The sequence below is a fragment of the Arachis hypogaea genome, chromosome 15 (genome assembly GCF_003086295.3).
Source record: "Arachis hypogaea cultivar Tifrunner chromosome 15, arahy.Tifrunner.gnm2.J5K5, whole genome shotgun sequence".
NCBI classification, from domain to species: domain Eukaryota; kingdom Viridiplantae; phylum Streptophyta; class Magnoliopsida; order Fabales; family Fabaceae; genus Arachis; species Arachis hypogaea.
The window spans coordinates 9,090,791-9,112,325 of record NC_092050.1 but is presented as its reverse complement, the minus strand read 5'-3'; the positions used below and the strand labels follow the sequence as shown (position 1 = coordinate 9,112,325).

General features: G+C 38.6%; 2 protein-coding genes across 3 annotated transcripts; both read left to right on the top strand.

Moving 5' to 3' along the window:
- The first annotated feature begins 2,459 nt into the window (after positions 1–2,459).
- Positions 2,460–5,039, top strand: LOC112748744 (transcription factor HHO5). Of its 2 annotated transcripts, none has more exons than XM_025796988.3 (5): positions 2,460–2,925; positions 3,023–3,159; positions 3,425–3,749; positions 4,093–4,169; positions 4,285–5,039. In XM_025796988.3, exons 1-5 carry the CDS (start codon positions 2,727–2,729, stop codon positions 4,588–4,590), a joined length of 1,044 nt encoding a protein of 347 aa, XP_025652773.1. In that variant the 5' UTR covers positions 2,460–2,726; the 3' UTR covers positions 4,591–5,039. The 2 variants fall into 2 exon arrangements, with proteins under 2 accessions (XP_025652773.1, XP_025652774.1); XM_025796989.3 differs by having other exon boundaries at positions 2,600–2,889.
- Positions 5,040–5,903: 864 nt separating this feature from the next.
- Positions 5,904–7,959, top strand: LOC140179090 (serine/threonine-protein phosphatase 7 long form homolog). Its single transcript, XM_072217699.1, has 8 exons — positions 5,904–5,975; positions 6,034–6,061; positions 6,435–6,486; positions 6,603–6,674; positions 6,732–7,121; positions 7,167–7,361; positions 7,479–7,566; positions 7,660–7,959. The coding sequence occupies exons 1-8, from the start codon at positions 5,904–5,906 to the stop codon at positions 7,957–7,959; spliced, it is 1,197 nt and encodes a 398-aa protein (XP_072073800.1).
- The last annotated feature ends 13,576 nt before the right edge of the window (positions 7,960–21,535 follow it).

Sequence of the window (21,535 nt, the reverse complement as noted above, 5' to 3'; positions counted from 1 at the left end):
TTGTTGTTGATTTTAGGTAGAATTAAAATTAGATTTGCCTTGGCTTTCATGGTAAACCTTTTCTTTTAATTTCATTTATATGTAATGTTTATTGCCTTGTCCGGAGAGCAACAAGAATTTGTGGCTGGAGTCTTGCAACAATTTCTCTTATATGTACATGCATGTTTTAGTAAGAAAATTGTTATTGTTGTTGAATTGGCTGAAAATATTGAATTTGTTGTTGCTGTTGCTGTTGCTGAATTTGGTTTTTGTCTGAGGAGAAAAGAAGAATTGAGATTTGGGGAGGGGGGGAGTTCGAAGATAGTAAGAGGAACGGGATGGGGGACGAAACAGGGAAGAGATCAGGGATGAGGGTGGGATACTGTGTGGGGGTGTTTTTGACTTTTTGTTTTGTTTTGTTTAATATTATTTTTATTAATTGTGAAGGATAATTTGATAAAAAAAATTAAATTGAAGTAAAAATGACGATTTTAAAACGTTTTATAACGTTGGGGATGATTTTAATAACAAAAAAAGGTCGGAGACGAATTTGATTTTTACTCCAGACCTTAGGGACGAAAACAATACTTAACCCTAAGTATTTTAATACAAACATTCAATATAATATTATAATATTGATAAAATAATTAATTTTTAAATTTATTACTTAAAATATTATCTAAATATATAAATTTAATTAAATAAAAATTAATTTTTTTATATAATTAATACATTAAAATTAAACTCTTTTAATATGCGTTATGTAAAAAAGAAAGATTCAACTTATTAATAAAAGACTTAGCTTCTTGCTCTAAAAAGAAGACTTGTTTATTGTCCATTGCTAGTTGGGTTTACTAACAAAAAAAAAGAATTGCGATTATTATTAAAGACTTTTTTCTTTTGTTAATAATATTAGCAATATTCTTTTGGCATGATTAATCCTAGCATTACATAAAGGCATTAGGGTACTATTACATTATCATATATAAACAAAGGAAAAGGAACTTAAATAAATTAAGGTGATTTAGTACTAGCCAATAAGTTTTAATTTTATATGAAAAAGCTTTTACTAAGCTACATTTACTTAGCCAAAACACCTAGAGGTAAATATCCCTTTTTATTACCTAATCAACTATAACTCAAATAACATAATTCATTTAGAAATCGTAAATTCGAATATCACTTCTAACTTTGAATAAAAAGATATATCTCTTTTTTCTTGGCGGTTTACACACTATCTCGTTTTTTTTTTTTCGCCATAAATCATGTATATATCTTATAGTAGGATCTGTATTGGCGAGTCCATAAAATATACGTGGCCAAATCTTGACCAATGCGAAAATTTGTAGAAAATTTTAAAATAGAAACATGCCACACACGAGAGAGAATAGTGAAATGATCAAAATGCCCCTCATTTGATTATTAATTATAACAACATATAATGATATAAATATAATGCATAAATAATGTAATAGTGTTAGGCTAGTCAACTATAGAGCTGGCTTTATTATTTTCACAGCGCCTACAAAACGAAGAATCTTCGCAAAAGCATTAAACTAATCAAATTGGTAGAACAGGATAGATTAATTAATTTACATTTCGCCGCGTTAAGTACGGAATCCAAAGATTCCCGTATGAACATAACTACATAACATAAGTACTTAACCACCCCCCAAAAAAAACAATTTTTTAAAGATAAGTCTCTACTTTTCGCACCTCAAAGACCTTTTATTGTTCGGACACCTTTCTTTCCCCCTTAAATCAATTTTTAACTCATTTCTTTTGTCCTCATCCAAGCCTTGAACCCTCCTTTAATTTATTCTCTTCAAATTAAACAAAAAAATATTAAATATTCGGTAAATTTTATTATTTATAGTTAATAATTAATTATTAATATTTAAAAATATGAATTAAAAATATATTATTAAATTATTAGACTAAAAATATTAAATTAATAACAAAAAAATAAATTTTATTGATTTTCTAACAACTTTTTAAACAATATTAAATTGGTAGTGTGTGTGGAGTGTCCATAATTTTTGTATGGATTTTATTAATTAGTGTCTTAAGTTATATCACTAATACTCAAATTTTGTGCTATTAATTAGTATATCTTTGTTTCACCTAACGTTGTTATATTTAACCCTTAAAAATCCAAAATAAAAGATCCTAAAATTATAGGTATGTTAATTTTTTTTCAAGCATGGTGAATTCGTCTGAGACTCTGAGTTGACTTTCTTTTTGGATTGTTGTTTTAAGGACATGGGTAAGCAATCAAATTTTAGGGTAACAATAAATTTTGATGAAAGTTTTTAATAGTTTTATTTGGATTTTTATAGGGTTAATTTCATTATAAAAAATAAATATATCAATACTAATTAAGCGAGTGAAACATGTATTAAGAGTACAAAATTTGAATATTAGGCATGTAACTAATGCCTGCTAACCATTATACATACTCTCTATTTATTACTCTTTTTAACATTTTAGTAACTATTAAGAGAAGTGTGTGAGTGGGACACATTACGCGACGACCCGAATCCGAGTGACGGAATCTTTTTGTCGTGAATCTGAATTTGAAGTTATCTTTTTATATTATAAATAAATAAAAAAAATAAATAAATGAATCTATATCCTCTTTGGCTATGGCCTATGCTCCTCTTCGTTATTAGTGGAAGAAGTGAAGAAGTGGTTATTGGTAACAGAAAAAGGAAAAGAAAAAGAAAAGAAGGCACAGTAATATTATTATGGAGCTGAGCTTGGATTTGAGTTTGTCCTTTGTCCCAAAGACCATATCAATGTTCCTGGGCGATGTTTCTCGGAGCACACAAATCTCTGACAAATTGGCCATGCTTGATGATTTCCTCAACCGATTGGAGGATGAGATGACTAAGATCCACGCCTTCAAACGTGAGCTTCCCCTTTGCATGCTCCTCGTCACCGATGGTCTCTCTTCTTTCTTCTTTTTTTTTTTCCCTTTTAATTGCATCTTTACTTTTCATAATTCCTAGATTCTTAGAGTTCTTTTCTTTGGGACATGCAGCTATAACAAGATTGAAGGAGGAAAAGCTTCGCTGTATGGGAATGCAAGATCCACAACCTCTCACCACTCAAGAACCACATCATAATAATAACAACTGGATGACTTCACTTCAGCTATGGAGCACTCAAACCAAATCGGTAACTTTTTTTTTTTTTTTTTCACTCGGTAAAGAGGAAAATGTTTATCTTCTTAATTTATCATCCTAAACATCTTCTTAATGATTGGATGAATGATGGATTAATTGTTTTCCAAGATTCTAAGACATTTACTGAATTTAATTTTTATTCCATTTAGTATCTAGAAGAATGTTTGAGATGAATTTTAGGGTCCTCTTTCACCACTTGTCCAAATAAGATGAAATTTATGTTTTGTTTGTTATCGCTTTGTACCTTGTAATGGCAGAGGTGTGAAGAAGATTGTTCTGTGCCAGAGAACCCAATCAAGAGAAGGGAGAACAAGAACAGAAGTGGAGGAGGAGGAGGAGTTGCATTGTTGAATGGGAACTCAAAGGAGGTTTCGAAAGTTCCTAGCTTTAGTTTGATGACTACTACTCCAGCACCTGAACTGAAAAGTAGCAGTTCCAAGAGTAATTCTTCTTCTCTGTTCATGAATCGTGTTGAGATTCAAGCCCAACAATCTCAGAATCCTAGGAAACAAAGGCGATGCTGGTCACCGGAGCTTCACCGGCGTTTCGTCAATGCTCTCCAACAACTTGGAGGAGCACAAGGTAGTTCAAAATTATTCATCAAGGCATAGTTGTATGTTATTAATGAAAATTGGGTGAGAATGTGAGATAGGGTCCTCTTTTTTAGGAGTGTAACATCCATAACATCAACAATGGTACATGTCTTGATGATTTATAATTTGGGAATCTTACTTCCCCATCTAGTACTGAAATTGCAACCTAGAAATTTGGGATATTTAACTTAACAGATTAAAACTTTCACGACTGAGTATGTTGTTTTCCAAAGTGAATCTTATCTGCTTATTTCAACTTGAAATTTGAACAGAATTATGGGTAACATGTGCCTAATTAATTGGTTTTGTTATATGATTATATTGTGTTGCAGTGGCCACTCCTAAGCAGATAAGGGAACTGATGCAGGTGGAAAACCTAACAAACGATGAAGTCAAAAGTCACTTACAAGTGAGTGTTAAACTGTTAATCTTATTTGTACTTTATAATTGGCCATTATTCATATATCCTATTTTCTGACCCATTATTTTGTTCATGTTATAAATTTGTGGTTGATTTTATTCAGAAGTACAGACTTCATGTTAGAAAATTCCCAGTTTCATCTTCAGCTGAGCATGATGCTAATAATAATAATATTGATGATGATGATGAGGATGATCTATGGGAAATGAAGAAGAAAGATCAATGTGGAAAAGGGAACAAAAATTCATCATCACAATCACAATCTGGTTCACCACAGGGTCCTCTACTATTAGCAGGTTCGGTTAAGGGACTCTCAAGCATGGATGCAGATGATGAGCACTCAGATTGCCGCAATTGGAAAGCTGCTATTCACCACCAACCGCCAGAATCTGATAATCACAGCCGCTAAAAATTTTGCAGACAAATATAATATAGTCATAATAATACATAAGTTGAGACCCCCCGGATTTGACTAAGAAAAGAATAATAGTCTAACATATAGAATTATTATACAAGGGAGCATGAGATTTTGCAGATCTTTTAGGCTTTTTTTTTCTTTTTAAATTTTAATTGTGTTTTGGTCTGCCGTGTTGAATTTTTGTTAAATCCATTTTGTTATGATTGAGGGTATTGAGGGGACATAGAAAATTATATACTGGTGTTGTAAGTTGTAAGTTGCAACCATATCCCTGCATTGGAATATTGATAGAGGAAATTGGCTCAGCATTTTGGTGGATATTATTGCCAGGCCACAAGAGTGTCAGAATTTTTGCGGCAGCATATATATTACTTGTCATTTGTCATTTGTCAAGACTCAAGAATGGCCTCTTATACAGACATAATCCATGTTGCTTGTTATTTTCTTCTAAGCATCGATTCTCGTAACATATATAATGCCATTGTTTTCTCTACCAATCAAGGTCACTGCACAGTGCACACTTTTCAAATTTCTTGTTTAATTATGGTCATTTCTTCTGCAAGCTTTAGCTAATTTAGGAAACAATTGATTCTACTTTTTTTTTTCACAAGTGTCTCTTATTTTTTGTAGTTAACGTGTTTTGAGCGTACATATTAAGATTATTATTAATAAAAATATATTAAAAATTTAAATTTTTTTATAAAAAAATTAATTGGTAATTTTAATCTATATTTTAGCTAAATTCTTTTGTTTTTTTTTTAAATATCAATTTAGGTAAAATTAAGGGTAAAAAACGGCATTAAGTCATTGGAGGAAACATTTTACACAATTCAGCCAAAATCAATTTTGATACGCCATTCAACCAAAGCAAAATTTTATATAATTTGAATCTATACGTTTCGAATTATACTTATATGTAGTTCGAATTGATTAAACTCGAATTACATGCATGCATGAAGTCCAAGTAGTTCGAAACAACTTGTCTCGAATTACTTACAAACAATATTCGAACGTAGTTCGAATCAATTTGCTTCGAATTTCATATGCATGGTTCGAATTATATTAATTCGAATTACTTAGAGCACGTTGCGCAGGGGAGTTCGAATCCAATTGATTCGAATTACGTGTATTGTGGCTGGGGTTGGTAATTCGAATCGAGTTGATTCGAATTACAAGGGTTTCGACTATATAAAGAGTTCGAACCAAGTTCATTCGAATCACTTATTCACTCTCTTACCCCACCAAATCCCAGAGAAAACGACCAAGAGTCGGTCCGACAAAGACCGGAGCGGCATATTCAGGCGATGGGGGACGATCCGGGGAGGCTTTATCGTTTGGATGGTGTTGCTCATATCGCCGGGGTGATCAACGACGAGGTTAGTGGTTTTTGATATTGTGCTGTTGATAGTGTTTGTTGTTAGTGGTTAATGGTAGTGGTTGATGATAGCGGTTTCTGATAGTGGTATTTGTTAGTGCTTTAGGATAGTGGTTTTTGTCAGCGGTTTAGGATAGTGGTCTAGCCTAGTGGTTTCTGTTAACGGTTTTTGATAGTGGTTTATGTTATTGTTAGTGGTTTAGGATAGTGGTCTAGGACAGTGGTTTTTGTTAATGATTTTTGGGAGTAGTTTATGTTATTGTAAGTGGTTTAGGATAGTGGTTTAGGATAGTGGTATAGGCTAGTGGTTTTTGTTAATGGTTTTTGATAGTGGTTTATGTTATTGTAAGTGGTTTAGGATAGTGGTATACGCTACCGGTATTTGATAATGCTTTTTGATAGTGGTTTATGTTAGTGTTAGCGGTTTTTGTTAATGGTTTTTGCATATGGATTATGTTAGCGGTTTTGCTTTTCTATGTGGTTTGTATAACCGGTGTATGTCTGCGGTTTATGTATTAAATTGTTGATCGCTGCTTTAATATATCTTCTATTGCATGATTACTTTTTTGGTTCTTTATGACGTCAATTGTATATGTTCGTTGTATCTTAATATGTTCTAATTATGCAGTTCATCTACTGCGCAGCCCCGGCGTTGCATATCAAGCGTGCGGCGGCAGCAGGAGATGCGTCTTGATGAGAGGTACGTTCCGTACTTGCAGATGGACGGATTATACCATCTTGCGAGACTGAATGACAGATGGTTCCGAATAGACGAGCCCCTAGTGAGTGCATTCGTCGAGAGGTGGCGGCCTGAGACGCACACCTTCCACATGCAATTTGGAGAGTGCACCATCACGCTTCAGAACGTCGCGTACCAGCTAGGGTTGCCAGTGGACGGACATTACGTTAGTGGTTGCCTGACAGACTTCCACCTATACATTGAGGGTGGCCGGCCAGCTTGGCAGTGGTTCCATGATTTGCTCGGTGTTTTACCTCCTGAAAACCAAATTCAAAAATTCACAGTGAACTGCACCTGGTTCCAGGAGACTTTTGGAGAGTGCCCCGACGGGACAGATGAGGAGACAGTTAGGCGCTTTACCCGTGCCTATATCATGATGTTGCTGGGCACCCGGCTATTTGCCGACAAGTCCGGCAATCGTATACACATCAGATGGCTACCCTTCGTTGCTAGGCTTGAGGAGATGGGTGGCTACAGTTGGGGATCGGCAGCACTAGCATGGTTGTACCGGTGCATGTGCCGAGTGGCCAACAGACATGTCGTGAAGTTAGCTGGGCCGCTTCAGTTACTTCAGTCTTGGATCTTTTGGCGGTTTCCTGGTTTTAGGCCTCCTGGGTATGATGCGTTTAGCTGGCCCCTTGCCTCGAGGTACCACTATTGTTTTGTCCTATGTATCCTTAATGTATTTATTTTCAATTTTGCAAGCAATTACATGGCTTTTAGATTCATTCATGAATGCAGTTCAATGTTTAACTTCTGACGCAGGTGGGCAGGTTACAATCCTGGGATTAGCAACAAGGGACCTCGGGTGCAGAAAGCTCGACTGAGGATCGACTTGTTGCAGCCTCGGGATGTAAGTACGCTAAGCTCATATGTATATTTACTGGTTGGTTCAGTTTATATGGTTTAACAACTTTGTCAAATGGATTTTATTTGCTTTTTTCAGTTTATATGGATGCCCTATAGCGCACTGGATGTCATCCAGGTTGTCCATCCGGAGGTCTTGGAGCCTAGGCATACGATGTTATGGAGGTGTGTGATGTTGCTGATTTATTTTGCGGTGGTTGAGTGGCATCAGGTTGATAGAGTGTTACCGCAGTTCGGCGGCATACAGCCCCCACCGCATCCCGCCCTGAACATCGACTTCTTGATGTCGAAGGACGGGAGAGGAGGTGACCGTTGGTTCTCGTCCCACTTGCAGTACTGGCATCTTCACTGGGAGACTCGTGCGGAGCACATTTTATAGTTTGACATCGTGGCCGACCCGGGTCCCTCGCATGAGTTCCTGGGATGGTGGCATCAGCACAGAAAGATGTTCCTCGCATGACTCAGCATTCTCACCCTCAACTAGTGCAAATGCCACGGGAAGTATGTTGGAGTTCCCGTCCTGTACAATCGCGACAAGCAACGTTCTCCCATACTTGCCATATAGATGGGTGCCGTCAATACTCACCAACGACTTGCAATGACGAAATGCCTCGATACAAGGGGGGAACGTCCAGAACAACCTCTGAAATAAGCCTGAGACTCATCCACCTGTCCCCCAACTCGAACAGGGCAAGTCTTGAGGACTGCTACAGTACCAGGCATCGTCAACTGAACTTCTAACACCCACCTAGGGAGCTCGTTGTATGACTCATCCCAGTCCCCATAGATGATGGCGACGGCCTTCTGCTTCGCCATCCAGACCCTCCTATACGTGGGCCTGAACTCAAAGTGTGCGGCTGTGGCATTTAGAAGCACCTTGATGTTGACGGATGCATCAGCCCTCACCATTGGCATAATGAACGTCGCTATCACATGGTAGTCCAAACTCCTATGGTCGCTAGAGATGGAGGTGGCGAGACAGGTATGCGGTCCGTTGTATCGTTTGACTTCCCAGATGCCTTTGCGCTGCCGGAGACTCAGTCAAATCAACCATGTGCACCCATTCCCAAACTCAGAACACTTTCCCACATACCTGCGATAGTCAGACTCAACTACCTTGTACTGTACACCTCGGCGAATGCTGTAAGTCTTCACACTCAACAACGCCTCGTCTTTATCCTGAAATTGTTGACCAACCTGGAACTCTGTCATACCGACAGACCCTTCCGTATCTCTGGCGCCAAATCCAGCAACCTGTCCAGGATATTCATCCTGCCTCATGGCATCCAGGTCCAACGATAAAAAATGGGGTGGGTACTGCTGTGTGCCAGAACTAGATCCACCTGTAGCCCCTCTTGGATCACTCGCTCCAAGATCATCGCCACTGTCATCAGCGATCATATCCGGCTCGACATCATCGTCATCTGGATCATCAAACAACCCTTCTCCAACACCGGCCACTGCAGGACTGTGTACTTCGGTCGGAAGATGTACCCCATGTCGAACCTTGTCGCCAACATTGCCGCTGAGATCAATAGCGAACGAAGGGGAGGCGACAGGCTGGATCTGTGGCTCATACACAGGGACGGAGGATGAAGCAACCGCAGGTCTCGAGCTTGAACCGGCCACCGTCGCTATAGTGTTGGTATTCTGGTTCGAACCACCCGAGCTGGATACCACGTCAACCAACTTTGCCAACAGCTCTGGTGTCCTCACCTCGGGAAACTGCCTGCGACAATGAAACATGACCTGCAAGTCCTCATCACTCCTGATCGTGAAACAATCATACTTCATGGTATCATGGAGCACCGTGATTGGAATGCGATAGAAAAACTTCTTAACCCTTTTCACTCTTTCCAGACCAAGCTTCACCAGCACAGAGGTAACGAGGGCATCGTAGCTCATCGTAGGCCTCACGATAATACATAGAGGATCCTTATCGGTGAACTTCACACCGGACCGAGTTTTTCTCTTAATCGATCCTCTGTGGTGTACCAGCACTAGAAAACTATCCTCACTAGCCATCTCACCTCTCTGTTGAGAGCAACTCACGTTTACAGCATATATATAGAGCTCTGCTTCACAGTAATTCGAATCAACTTGATTCGCACTATATATATAATTCGAATCAACTAATTTCGAATTATCAAACCTTATTAATTCGAACTAATATGATTCAAACTACATGTAATGTCACTCTTTCTTAGTAATTCGAATTGATTTGATTCGAATTCCTCTTGAATAATTTGAGACAAGTTGTTTCGAACTACTTGGACTTCATGCATGCATGTAATTCGAGTTTAATCAATTCGAACTACATACAAGTATAATTCGAAATGTATAGATTCAAATTATATAAAATTTTGCTTTGGTTGAATGGCGTATCAAAATTGATTTTTGGCTGAATTGCGTAAAATGTTTCCTCCAATGGCTTAATGCCGTTTTTTACCCTAAAATTAATTATTGTATTCAGATTTCAATAATTCATTAATTAATTTATACCTATCATATTTTAAGTATTTATTGAAAAGAAAATATTAATAGAGATTATACTTGTAAAAGAAAAAGATGCGTTGTATTTAATAAAATATATTTTTCCTATTTCTCTCTCAATTTATTAATATATTTTTAATAAAATTTAGTGATTGTTTTGGCAAGTAATTTTTTTATTTATTTTGTCTGTAGCAAGTAATTAAGAGGGACTGTTAATTTAAGAAAGAGAATAATACAATGCTGCTTTTGTTTTCTCTATTTATTATTATTATTGTCGTCGTCGTCGTCGTTGTCACTAATCACAGTCCGAAAAAACAAACCCACGCTATTCAAACCCAACAACTCTAAACCCTAAGCTTAGCCACACCACGTCACCACCCTACAATGTCCAAAGACAGTAAAAAAGAAAAGAAAAAATCACAATATCCGATCCGAACCCGTCCCAAAAAAGACCCGGCCAAAAAAAAAAAGTAAAAGGACAACCTTGGTCTCACACCCCCACCCCTTACCATCTCTAATTTGCCCCGCCTTTCCGTCGGACTTCACCGCCGCACCATCCTCCACCACCGCCATTGCATAATTGGCTGCATAGGAAGTAAAGATGAAAGAACTTGTAACTATCTAAGTCGGCGATTTTGTCAATTACGTTGGCTCTCACTTTTGGAACTTTCAGGTTTCATTTTCTACTCGATTCCTTCCCTATACTAATATCATTTTCTATTTAATATACTTTTATGTTGATTTATGATGGGCACGGATTCGGTATATACGCAGGAGCTCTATGCGCATCGAAACGCCAAAAATGTGTTTGGCGCACCGGTCAGCCAGGCGAGTCTAGAATAAAAATGCATGCTTTTCTTGGGTCCTTTCCGCAATTTCATATAAAATAGATGGGTCACTTTTACGATTTTTAAAATGAATACATTTAACTTAAGAGTCTCGCTTGGGAGCCAATGGGGTATTTGTATAATGTGTACAATTGGCTATTTATTTAGCCCAATATGAGTTAAGAATAAAAATAACCCACGAAATAATAAATTTAAAAACTCTTATTAAGTTATTTCACATCAAATTTTAAATTTCAAATTCTCCAATTTTAAATTTAAATTTTTAAAAAATCCAGTTAGTTATTTCAAAAAAATAACCATCTGAAATCCTTCAATACTCTCTTCTTTTTCAACCGGCGGCCACTCCACCTTCATCAATAATCATCCCATTTCACCATCGCTACTTGGCTTGCCACATGTCACTCACCCTTAATAAAAATAACCATCCACTTAAGGATAAAAATAATCATCCGCATACCTAATGAATTGAACATCTAACATATTTTAATTATATATAACTAAACTCAATCCAATCAAAATAATCATCTACATAAAAATAAAATAACCATCCTAAATTGACCATTAAAATAGAAGAAGAAGATGAATAAAGAGAAGAAACTATTATTGTGGTGAAACATAATTTTGAAGGATTAGTCATGACAAAAGCGGCACTGTTGTGAAGCATAAGGTTCAAATCATGAAAGAAGCTAACCATGCTTGGATCCGAAGAAGAAGAAGAAGAAGAGCATGGTGGTATCATCGGTGAGAAGAGGTTTGAAAGAATGGGAGAAAGCGAAGCCGGTTTGGAAGAGAGGCACGAAAACAGCGGTAGCAACGTTAAGCTGAGCATCAGAGGGCGAGGTGCATCGGCCTGACTGACGGGGGTGAGGACGGTGTCGGTGGGAGGATGCGGCGGCCTCGGTATGGCCGGAGAAATTCAGTGACGCGAGGTGAGAACCGGAGAAGATGACGGTGAGTTTTGGACGTGGATTAGAAATAACTGTACATAGTGTGAATGGATTTAGATACTAATCTTAATTTTCAAATTTCAAAATTTGAAATTAAATAATTAATGATTTAATTTTTAATTTTAATTTTACATTTTTTTAACTTCATTGTACACAATTAATATTGGTTCCCCATACTTTTCCTTAACTTAATTGTTAGAATTAGTTGGACACTCAGTATTTGGTTAACAACTATTACTGCCACTAACCTCCTCCTCCAGCCCAGGTTCTCTTCCTCCCCTTCCCCTCTGTCGTAATCGCACCGTCTCTTCTATTATCTCCACCACTGAGAATGACTGAAACCTCCCCACTCAGCTAATTTCTTCTCCCCCACCCCCACTCAGCCATGGTGGCTTCGGCAGCGTCTTGTTCCAGCAACTCATCCGACGAGATTCACAGTTTTTGAACCACGAAACGCTATTTTTTTTGGGATTGAGAAAGTGTTCAATGTTAGCCATTCTGTTTAGGCGGATCCAAGCACACCAACAGCTTCACGTTTGACGACGACGGTACCTGATCTTCATTGTCGTTGTCTTCGATAGTTGATGGCTTACCCATCTCCATCAATGGAAAGAAGGTACCCATTGTATTATCACCCTTCCCCTGATTTGTAAATATCCCCTTTTGTGTCCTTATAGGTCGCCAATTTTCTTTCAAGGATATCCCTCAATTTTGCGTGTTTCGCTAAATTAGCGTATTGTTGTTATTTGGCACAGGGTTGTCGGGGAAGATATCCATGGGGGTGTGCGTGTCACAGAGGAAGAAGAAATGTACGACAGAGCAGACCATGGGGTTGGATCGGTTGAGGGCGAAGGCTTTGCAGGGATGGAGTTGGACGAGTACGAGTTATAGGAAGATGAAATAGAACACGACCATCATGCAGGGGCCAATGTCGACAATGTGAATGTGGTTGAATTGGAAGTTAATTTGGACGGCGTCAGAGGAATGTCTAAATATTTTGCTGATGATGACTTATACACTATTGATTCTGACGAAACAATAGGTTCGATTGATTTTTTGAACTTGAGCGAGGAGGAAGTTCGCTGCTTTAATTTCGGAGATGTTGACATTGCCTTTGAGTTCTACCAACAATATGCAAAGCACCATGGATTCTGCGCGAGACGTTCGAGGAGCAAAAAATGTGGGGAAGTAAGGGTACGACAGGAATTCGTGTGCCACCGACAAGGGTACCGATCCCCAAAGTTCTACTCAATGGAGTTGCTCATTCGAAGTGACGACAACAGAGCAAAACAAAATGGTATGGAACTATTTTGCGCGCTTGAAGCGGGTGGTTTACTCCCCGCGTGTTACTCGAGTCTCTTTGCGGTTCTGATAATTTCTTCTCCGTATGAAGTCCAAATGCCGAAAAAGGGAGAAGAACATACGGCCTGTGACTCGACCAGATGCTTGACCCGAGGCCATATGGGTCTTCTGTATGACTTTCGCCAAAGGGCGGCAGAGCGGGGCTCCATCCACGGTGTCGGAGGTGCGGATCATATTTCATGCATCCACTGCCGCGCCGACTACGCGATGGAATGATACGTTAACATACTTAGGGTTTAGGGTTCGCATATTGCGGTTGACGGATCAACACTGAGTTTAGGATTTCCATATAATTAAATATTATATTGTTTATCGTGTAATTAATGCTATGTTTTTTATGTATCCATGACGTAAATAGTTGACAATATTTTATATTATCTAGCCGATTACTTGATTATAAATCCGAGACCAACCAAATCCCAACAAATAACAGGCAAAATGTGTCTTGGTTAAACCGATACTTATATTGATCAGATGCTACCACAAAAAAAATACCTAGAAAACCTAAAACGACAGAATGGAAAAAACGGAAGACAAAAAATAAAGAAAGTTAGTTACCTATTTATAAATTCTGACTGTTATAAATCATGATTTATAACCTATTTTATTAAGTGGACATCACATTTTACATGATTCACTTCCATTTTACTATATTATTAATTACGAGTTATAAGACCAGAAAATAAGAAAAAAATTAAACAAAAAATAAATTGAATACAAGGGACGTGATTGCTAAGGAAGCCGTGTGTGAGGCGGGAGGGGGGGGGAGTGAATGGGCACGTTATTAAATCAATGCAAGTGTGGCTGAGTGGGTGTAGAGGCACGGTACACAACCGGTGGAACACGATCGCAAACGGTGCCGGGTGCCTATAAAGACACGTAACCTTAAACAACAACCATTGAGAGTACTACTTAGTCCCTTCTGTAATCCACTCCTTTTACATAATTTCCTATTCATCTCTCGTATCTGGCATTCATTATAAGGAGAGGAGATGGAGCGTCCGACAAGCACTGCAAACCTTCTCCATGATGTTTGGATTTTAATTACCGCGAGGACTGCAGCACACTTCGTCAGGGACTTGTACAGTCTCAGGATGTTGTGCACGGCTGCACGTAATGCAGGGGATAAGGATTTCATATACCGATGCGCCTTCATTCCATTTTCCGACCAATTGTGGTGGACTTTGAGTCCTATGCACTAGCAGGGAAGGAACTTCTTAGTTCGATGCAGGTAGAGCGAACACCTGAAAATTCTGTTTCGGGCTAATGTGGATGACCTTTTCCTCGGCGAGTGTCGTCTTGCGGGGATGAAAACGATGCACGCTGTCGCAGCCCACGGCCATTCGGCCGCCCAGTACACAATGTCAATGATGCTGATGCTAGGTGACGACGCTGAGGCAAAGAACAAGGGCTTGGAAACATTTTGTGGGCTTGAGGCAGCCGGTGCCCTAACAATCTACAAAGTGGTGTTCCGAGACGTTATCGCACGGTCGTGGACACATGCGTCGTGTGCCTGCGCTAAACGGAGAGAATCTAGTCTGTGTTTCGCATACGTGTCCAAGCCGTGGCCACATGGGTGCTATTTACCACCATCAACGCTATGGAAGAGGGTGGCACATAAACGACGGTGATGGAGGTGCTGCTCATGTTCTGTGTGTGCATTGTCGAGCAGACTATGAGTTGATCCTGTTTGTCCACCACTTCGACTGATAGGATATGATTGGGTTCACCTTATTTCTTCAATTATCTAATATATGTATTATGTAAGGACTTTGCTATTGTGTAATTATGTTATTATATATATCGTCTTGCTATCATTTTATGCCAGTTGATTATTGTATCTTTTTTATATGTTGTTATAATCTAGTCGAATCAAACGAATTACTAAAATTTGAAACTTTGACCATCTGGACACAGTGAAAATATTGACCCACATCAACACTGGAATATTTGATATTCGTTAATTTTTTTTATTTTTCCACTCGAACATAACATATCCAGGTTAACATAGATTTAAGTTCTGTTTTCATAAAATACGTTATATTTTATTCTGCACACGTTTTTTGAGGTTGACATAATTTTGGTTTAATAGATAATTTTGTGCATTGCTATTTATGTGTTTTGTCATTTCCTGTTAAAAATTTTATTTATATATAAAAAATAGTCCCATTAATTACCTCCATTTCAGTGACTCCCCATTGCCTCTACAATTAACCAATTTTGTATAAATTCACCGTTAGTCTGTCACGTTATTAAACAATACACATCCCTTTCTGTCTATTCAAACGTCACCTCATTAGTGAAAAAGTTCAGATCAAATTTCACCTCGAAAGAAAGCATGATTTGGCCTAAGCTATAGCTAAAAAATGCATTTATTGATATGTTTGCGCCATCCATGGTATTAAACCCTATTATATATTCTCCAAATTTTTAAAGAACCCAGTTTAACATTTTGCTTTTTAATATACTCGCATTGGGGGTTCAATACCGCATACGTTTTCCCAGATGGTTTCTTCATTTACTGATGCTTCAAGATAAAACAAACCAGCTATTAATACTGGGACGGAAATAACTGTTATCTATTTTTTTAACCGAAATGGTTTAATTTATTCTTTTAATTTTCCAAAAATAAAAGAGGTACATTATTTAAACATATTAAAAGGTATTAATTTATTTTTTCATAACTTAAATGTTCAATAAAAAATCTAAAACAAACTACTTAAAATAAAAGAATACGAAACAACTGTCCACTTTACACAGATAACGCACAATCAAATAGTCAATGCGTAGGAAATGTAAAAAATATCCCTGAGATATAATATATACACGCTATTGACGTACCCTATACCTCATAACCAGTCGTCAGTTCTTATCTGCCGTAACTCCTTCTCTAACCTCTCTGCGTGAAGAAAAATCGTTTCTTGAAGGGTCTTTGTCGTCGGCCAGACGTTGCCGTCTTCTACTGAGAAAATGTCGCATGAATCCCTCACCGACCACGCCGTTAGTCCCCACGACCTCGCAGGACTGTCGACCGCTGATCTGATCGACTTCATCCGTAGGAGGGAGGTGTTTTTGAGTGATAGACTTGAAACGACAGAAGAAAAACTCAGGCAGGCGAGGGTGGAGAGGATTACCGCCAAGGTCAGGTTGAAGGCAAAGGAGATGAACTGCAGGAAGTTCGCCGGTTGAAAAAGAGGTGGCGCATGGCGCTGCAACAAAATGAAATAACCGTTTGCCAATTGGATGACAAAGCAAATAAATTGATGGCGGAAATGGCCAAGCTTCGTTGACGGGAACAACAAGAGGAGTCACCATGGCATGAGGTGGAACAGCAGGCTCGAGGTTGTGGAGATCAAGCTAAAGTTCTTGTTTCATCGGTGTGGTCAAGATCTGCACACGCCACACATCTCCAACGATCAGGAGCCCGTCAGGCAGAATGAAGATGGCGTCGGGGGTATTTGACCCAGTGCAAATGTTTATCTTTATGTCATGTTTTCCGTCGAGGCCTTGTATGAACGTTTTATTTGCTTTTTTTGTTTAGCCGTCCTTTTGATCTTCTGAATGCCTACCTAAAACTCAATTTTTTTAATTATATCTAATTTTGCACCATTTGAGTTGCTCTGTTTATTTACTCTTCCATTTAAGCCTGTTTATTTACTCTTCCATTTTTGAGCCTTCAGGTGAGAGAAAACCCGTAAACTACACTCCAACATTGAATTTTCCTGACCCAGGAATTGTAATAATTTGTGTATAGCCGTGCACTTAAATTATAAGTTATATCATCATCAAACAAATGTTTTATACCAGATTAAACTTGGGTTTATCCACGCACAAAAACAGAAACATAATAAAAATATATTCAATATGAGGATAACTATGCGTAAATTCTTAACAAAAGAGGAGATAACTCTTATTTATCTAATGCATGTATAATGTAATTATGTAATCACATATTTCGTCAGGAAAGTGTTATCATCGACGGTTATGTTTTTTTAAATTGTTTAACTAGGGAACTCGATAATAATTAATATTGGAAATTAATTCAAGATAAAAATTAATTCAAAAATATAATAAATTCATTCAAATTAATATGGTGATTTATATGACAAATGTTATTACTTTTTTCTTAGTTGATGTAAGTACACCCCTGGTCCTGAACCTAGGGTCCCTGCACCCCTACTCCTGAGTCTGGGGTCCGCGTGAAGTACACCCATACTGCTGAACATGAAGTCCGCATGCAAGTAAATATCGACTACTTTTGCACCATTGTAGTTGCTTTATTTATTTACTATTCTATTTTTGAGCCTCTAGGTGAGAGAAAAGCCAGAAATCGTTTTCCACTATCAAGCTTAACCCCCTCTCCGCCTGCAAGGTCTACGAGATCTACTCTAACAGACAGATGGCAATGCGGCCAGAAGGTGCGTGCTACGTCGTGTTTAGGGGGAGGATACCCGGAATATACCCCACATGGGAGGCGGCATCGGCTCAGGTGGATGGATTTCCACGGAACCTGCTTCTTCGTTACCGGAGTTACAAAGAGGCCGTGAACGCCTAGAACGAGTACTTCCAAGTTGCTGTATCACCTGTTCCAGCCTGCGCAGCGAACTCCCGCCAGCGTCAGAGTTCAACTGATTCGTTCACGGTAGACGGCACGATACGACGGTGACGTCGCCTCACACGGAGGTACCAGGAGCATCTGGTAAGCGAAAATTGTCTTCTTGTGATGCCCCCACGTTTAGTCACTTGCGTCAGTGTCAATGTGTTGCTAACAAAGTTATATCACCTGCAGCCAGCCCATCAATTGAGCACCTACAAGAGGCCATTACGTCGCTCGAGTATCCTATATCCCATATCGAAAAAGAGAAATGGGAACTGAAGACTCAACTGGAAGAAATCATACAGCAGCTGGCTGACATTTTGCTAGAGGAAAAGCCCCAGATGTTAAGGGTCAGTGCCGCAACGGGATGGAGACACCGTAAACCGACCCCTCTCCCGCAATGTATGTTATCGAGAACAGTCTATGGTATATACTGTTTAGGTCTGTTTGTTTGTTTTTTTCAGGTGAAGTTATGAAATACTGGGTGAACAACAATGCGTTTTAATTATGTTAATTTATTGGATCAAACTGACATTTTTTCAACCAAGAAATAGATTGTTTACAAATCCTTAGTTGCTAGCCACTATTTTGGCAGATTACATAAAGTTAAATAAAGATAACCCCACAACAGTACATTCGGGGGCAGATTAATAAAAGTGATAAACAGCCACATTCACTAAAATGTAAACATCTCCAAGAAAACCCTGACCTCGTAATCTGCCAGGCAGTGCACACACGAGACACGGGACACATCAGCCATGGTGCCGCGGGTAGTGCAAGTGGTGGACCGACAAGCCACGTCTGTCCCTGATCCGATGATCTCTCGTCAATCCATCGTTCCCAGAAAATGTCCGTGAAGAACTCCCTGCACCTTTCAACCATCCCAGAAGTATGGATAAACTCTAACATTTCAACACCCCTTTGCACTTCTTCTTCGTCTTCGTGATCACAAAGTGGCAACATGGCACATAGGTAACCTGCTTCGACGCTGCCCTCCGTCGAGGCCCTAGTAAGCAGTTCCATCCCAATGTCACGGCGGGCAATCCAGAAATGCTCCGTCAACCCCTGCCGGAGTATAGCATCCGCATTTTTTGCTTCCACGCAGCGATCGAGGAACCTCCTTTCAGGCCGGTTAAGATAAAATGAAAAGAACACTAATGGTATATACCACATCGTCGCATGTTGGTATACAGCGTTGGAACTCGCTACACATAAAAACACCTTGCAAGTCACCTGCATGTTGAACAGATCATGAATCGAATTCGATGTAACCTTCGTGGCAATCCTCACCCATATATCGCGAGGAAGAAAATTCAGCAGACATTCGTGTTCGATGGGTACGTTCCCTTTCTTTCTGTTTGTCTTGGAAGTTCCAGCCATTTGCAAGGGCTTGGTAGAGGCTGGAGGGGGGTTGTTGGGGGATTATCGGAGATTATTAAGAGGAGAGACGACCGCCAATAAAGAGACGGAATGTAAGCTGTTATATATTATTATCATCATTTAAACTTATTTATCGCGATAGTACAATTATATTAATTTCAATTTCCAAAATGTATATATCCTCAACTGCTTCGGTGATAAAATATAACAATTATCTTCTATCATATAAAAGTTAAAACATATATATTATATAATGGCATTAATTATTAGGGCATAGTGTAACGACCCAATTTTCAGTATGTCTAGATCATACCAGAAACTGAGCGTTACCAACTTGTCTTCCTAATTATTATCTATTATTTATTATATGAGCCTGATTCGCTGTTAAAAACGTAGTTATTTTACAAGGTACTTTTTTTTAAAACGTTTGGATTAATAGACAGAATCATTCATAATTAATTCACAACTGATAACAGATTAAACAGTCATAAACAACCACACATAAATACATCACAAGCAGTTGACAACATTCAATGATTCCGCCTTTATTAGAGTATATACTTTTAGTTAGAACACCCCTAGATATAGCTTGATAATAACTATATACATGTATATAACTACAATATCACAGGCCCTGACCTGTTCAAGAAGTCCCTAAGCTGGTGCCCAGGCTAGCCTAGACTCTATACTCACCTAGTACCTCTAAACTACTAAAGCGAGGAAAAGTACGTCCTAAGTCTTCAAAACTCAAGAAAGCTGGAACGTCATCAAAAGGTAGAACATCATCTATTACTCATCTGACGATCAGACATTGCCATATGACGTCTCTCTAGTACCTCATCAGGTAGCCACACAACAGGAGTCTCGTACATAGGACTTAGGCTAAAGTGCGCATATGAACGGGGTAAAGACGTTGGCAGGTCTCACAGTATACACATATAAACAGATAATGGAGTTCACTCTAGACTTAGAAGACTACCTAAAGCGGAATCCTTTTTGCGAACGGTCGTCAGTGAACTACGGAAGGGTACTCATGCTTCCATATGAAGGGGAAAGGGAGAGAGAAGGGGTAAGAACTGGGGAGTTCTTAGTAGGGCCGGGGTTATTAGTTACATTCGTTAATTCCATGTTGTTTAGCAGATAAATAGCAGAATACCGAGAAGCAGTAAACAGAAAAAATAGATAAATAGAGAAAATAGAAAGCAAAACACAAACAAAAAAATACAAGAAAACAAAATACAGACACAGAGAATAGAATGAAAACAAAGAAAGCATACATTCAAACAACAATCATAACAGAGGAAATGTGCAACCAAGTATGATGCATGTCTGTCCTATGCAGGCCATGAGCTCACGTGTCAGTTTACACCCTGCAACCCGACATTACCTAGGAACTAGTCCTAGATATGGCTTCATCTATGTAGGTGAACTTCGGCCTACAGAAATGGCACCGCTGTAAGTGAACTTCGACTTACAGAAATAATCTAAACACAACAAAACAACTTTCTGTAGGTGAACTTCGGCCTACAGAAATAACACCTCTGTAAGTGAATTTCGGCTTACAGAAATGGTGCCCCTGTAAGTAAACTTCGGCTTACAGGAATAATATAAACACAGCACAACAATTTTCTGTAGGTGAACTTCGGCTTACAGAAATAGCACTCCTGTAAGTGAACTTCGGCTTACAGAAATGGCAACTCTCTGTAGGTGAACTTCGGCCTACAGAAGCAATACCCTGAGCTACACAATTGATATTCACTGTAGGTGAACTTCGGCCTACAGGAATAACAACTTACTGTAGGTGAAGTTGGGCCTACAGGACCTCTAGGGCCAACGGAAAAATAGCAGATAAACATACAATAGAATATCATGCCACAAGGCTTAACTCTTTATTATATTACTCTTCTCTCTTTGTCTTATTACTCTATTCTGATTACTTTTTTCTCTGTATCTCTTTACTCTGCTCTGGTTTCTCTGTTTAACGTATGTATTTAAAGCTTATGTAAATTTCGGTATGAATAGTTAGCCTGTCCCAAGTATAGGTTCATTAAGTCTATACTGAAACAGTTTAACTTTTCATAAAATATCTAACCCTAGTCATAACTCAAGGACTAACTATGTTGCCCTAGTTCGTTCATTAATCCCTGTCTGTTTTTCTGTCATTAAAACTTTACAGAATTTTTTTTGGTTTTATCTTTTCTTTAAATTCTTATCTTTCCTTTATATTTGCCTCACTATCATGTTATTACCACTCCCTAAGTGTTTTATGAAGGTAATTATGAGATTCTGCGCTTAAAGTTGTCTTTCTAAAACTTTTACAGAAAACTG